This window comes from Trachymyrmex septentrionalis, unplaced genomic scaffold (genome assembly GCF_001594115.1).
Source record: "Trachymyrmex septentrionalis isolate Tsep2-gDNA-1 unplaced genomic scaffold, Tsep1.0 scaffold15, whole genome shotgun sequence".
NCBI lineage: Eukaryota > Metazoa > Arthropoda > Insecta > Hymenoptera > Formicidae > Trachymyrmex > Trachymyrmex septentrionalis.
The window spans coordinates 755023-758764 of record NW_017304653.1 but is presented as its reverse complement, the minus strand read 5'-3'; the positions used below and the strand labels follow the sequence as shown (position 1 = coordinate 758764).

Below are 3742 nucleotides of genomic sequence, written 5' to 3'. Positions count from 1 at the left end.
CTCACAAATACAAAAAAAAACCTATATAAAAAATATATATTCAATCATGACGTTGCCAATCATGAACAAAAATAAATGTGAGTATTCGTTATTGCAAACACGCGATGAAATGACTGCTGGAGATTAAGAAGATAAATATTACAAAATTTCATTTCGAAAATTGTTTGAAATACTGAGGATAGTTAATATATTGCACAAATGGCATATAATTCATTTAACGAGGTCCATTTAGCAGAAGTTCTTTCCATCATGTGTTTGCTGTTTTATTAAAAATTTTACAAATGGAAGTTATGACTTTTACAGTGCACTATCAACTGGCTTCTTCGCATTTTTTCATAAAAATGGCAAGCTTTTCCTTTGTTATCAGAATTTATTACATTTTCTCTTTATATTGCTCTTTTTAATTTAATAAAAAATTATTATACATTTAATGCTTGAAGTTATCGATCCAATTACTAATATATTTTTCATTAATTTGTCAGACTGTGATATACATCAAATTTGAAGACATTATCCATTGAAATTATTTAGTTCTATCGACATCATTTGAGACCACACGTATTAATGTATATGTTGGAAAATATAATATAAATTTAAAAAAAATTAATATTTTAATATGAATTACTTACTAAAATGTCAAAATGTAAAAAAAATTTTTTTAACATGATTAACTTAACTAAATTCCTTCAAGTTTGAAGGAATTAATATTGTGCGCTTGAATATAAAGAATATAGTATTGATTGGGACTCAAATAAAATTCAATAATTAGATTTAATTTCTAAGAGATTTTTGAGAGAGAGAAAATAAGTTTGAGAAAGTTACCTTACGCTTTCGCGACGCATACACTCGCACACATGTGTGTTTGTGTGTTTATGTGTATAAAATTATATTATCTAATAAACGTTAGAATTCCTCTCTCTATTCAGGTTGTATCTCGATCGTATTTGCATCTAGTATTCGCCTTTATACTGGATCCATTAATGCGACACAGTGTGTGTATGTGTGACTGAAATGAGCTATACTGTAATTTCCAAGCTAACCTGGATTTAGCGAGCCACATCGTTTGCATCCGATGTTTCGTGTCTGAAAATTATGCAGCAAATAAAATCTTCGTCGTAGTTAATCAACCGTTGTATTGTGTCTTTCCAGCAAAACAGACATGCGATATGAAGAGCATGAAATGTCGATAGCATTATATTTTAATAAAAGGATGATTTCTATTTACTGAATTTCGAGTAGTTAATATTTCCTCATGTGTTCGTAATATGTAAAGTATTAATGATAATTTCAAAAGTACAATATCTTCGATGGGGTAATTTGTTGTATTTTTACATTTGTACATTCGTATACTTTGTGACGCATACAATGTACATATAACGTATACATATAACGATAACGGCTATGAACTCGAGCTTTAGTGTCATGCCCAAAGCAATAAGTCAAGCTGACATATTGGGATATCCTAGATGCGATGTGTTTTCACGCAGCATGTAGGATAATGAACGGTTTCAATGATTCGTGACATGATTGACAGTCCAATTTACCAGAAGCTCAAATGTATTCGATAATGATAGTCAATAATTAATAATTAATATTTATACGATATTATTAATTATTCCATTTAAATATTAATTATTAATTAACATATGGAAATTAAATTAGTTAAAGAAATAGATATATATGATGCTGGATAAAAGACCTAAATAAATCTTTAAATAATGATCTAATAATAACTTAATACTTTATAAACATAAAATGTATGAAAGAAATATTAAAAAATGTTATATAAATTTATAGCAACTTTTCTACATACTTAAAATATTATAATTTCAAATTATTCTTATTTTGTAAATGACATAAAGCACAAAAGAAGATTCATGGATATCAATATGAGCAAAAATAAGCTAATATATTCTCTTTGTTTTATAAATACTTCCATTTAACGCAGCATCGTCTTCCAAGCAATAATTAATTTGCATAAAAATATAACGGATGAGCGGTAAACAACGAATCAGAAGCGTGGCATGCTAGAACGAATCGGCACAATAAACAGGTTTCTCGCTCGTCTGCATCTGAGCAGCTATTAGATAGTATTGTTAATTCATCGTGCGGCTGACATTTCATTTACGAGGGTACAATACCTCAGTGAGGCCAGGTGTATATACGAAGGGATGGTATTATTGCGTATGCGCTTCAGTGATGGAGAAAAAAAATCATTACGCATCCTCGGTTCTTGTCACGTCTCTTCCGTTTGCGCAACAAAAGGAACCGGCATCTTATCCGCGAAATTTCCTTGTCAACATGTTGTATTCTGAATTTTTCGTACAATTTAGCAGTATAACAAAAAATAATATTAACGTTCACGGCAATCGTTCAAGTTTTAATCATTGCTCTTATAAAAATGTTTTATTGATAAAAAAAATACTTATAATTAAATAGGTTGTACGATCGTGAATAAAAAATATTAAAAAACAGAGTAAAACAAGGGAATGGATAAGTAATAAAGCAATCTTTCAAGCAATTAAAACTGATGATGTTGTAATTAACTTATAAACACGTTGCCGGCGGCAGTTAGTTTATTATAGAGTTTGATTTACTTCATATTTCATCATACGATTTATTTTCTCTTCGTTCTTAGACAATTTTCAGTAACACTGAACTTGCAACAAGAATAGCGTGAATTCAATTAAACTGAAATTAATAAAAAAAATTACAAAATTTATTTATAAAATTGATACTGAATATAACATTAAAAATCTTGTTACGCATTGACATTTTTATATTGAAGAAATTTTAAAGATCACAAATTTGATGTAACTTTGAATAAATTAAATTTTAGTGAAAAATTGTTTTTGAAAAATTATAGATATGCGAGACACATACTCGTACTTGTTTTGAGGCTATAAGCATTTTAGTTCGGAGAAACTTCTTGCGGTTGTCTCCACGGGATTGCTTCGTATAAGATTTTCAATCGCAACCTCCTGACTTCGCGCGACGACAGTGCGCTCTGGGACAATGGAGAAGATTGTAAAGAGAGTGACGGAAGTTGAAAGGGGTCAAAAGAGTGTCAGCACTTTTCGGAAGTCATAAAACTTGGGTGTGTGACGCGTATGAGAGTTCGACTTACCTAGATCCGTGCAGCGACAACGCGGCAGGGACAATAGGATGAAGATGGCGATCAGAAGTCCTCGAAGTGGAGTTGAATCGGCGCTGGGACCAAGGACTGGCATGTTACTAGTGACCTGGGCCGTCGGCACGCCGATAACTTGCTCCTCCTCATCACTAACTATCCGCTGTCCTGACCGCATCGGTCATCAAGCACGTTCCTGGCATCGTGATGGTCGCAAGGTGGTTACAGGCTCGTGTCGATGTCCTGAGCACAGAGTAATTCGTGTTAGTTGTCCGCAGACACCTCGGCAATGTTGTGGAGTATGAACGGATGGTATAATGCGAGAGATAATATTTACAGACTTGAAACAAAAATAAACATTAACGGCCATGTCAAGCGTGACTTCCTTCACATACGTTCATTTAATGTAATCATAGCAAACGATTGTGTCCCGTTTCATTGATAAATTTATCTTCGTGCAACGACTCTCCATGAAAACAATGTCGGTTGCTATCGCGAAAATGTATTGTAGCTAGGACGCTACAATGGAATTAACTGCCAAGGTAAATTTACCGGCACGGAATAAAAGAAAGTAACTTTTGCCGTTAAAAAGTGAGGAAGTGTTCTTTTATA

General features: G+C 32.4%; 1 protein-coding gene across 2 annotated transcripts in view; it reads right to left on the bottom strand.

Moving 5' to 3' along the window:
• Positions 1-3742, bottom strand: part of LOC108745843 (discoidin domain-containing receptor 2) — a 189924-nt gene that overhangs the window by 79398 nt on the left and 106784 nt on the right. For both annotated transcript variants that reach the window (XM_018482240.1, XM_018482239.1), the window contains exon 3: positions 3128-3373. In XM_018482240.1, the coding sequence (XP_018337742.1) occupies positions 3128-3308 (181 nt within the window). In that variant the 5' untranslated portion in view covers positions 3309-3373. The remainder of the gene's footprint in view (positions 1-3127; positions 3374-3742) is intronic.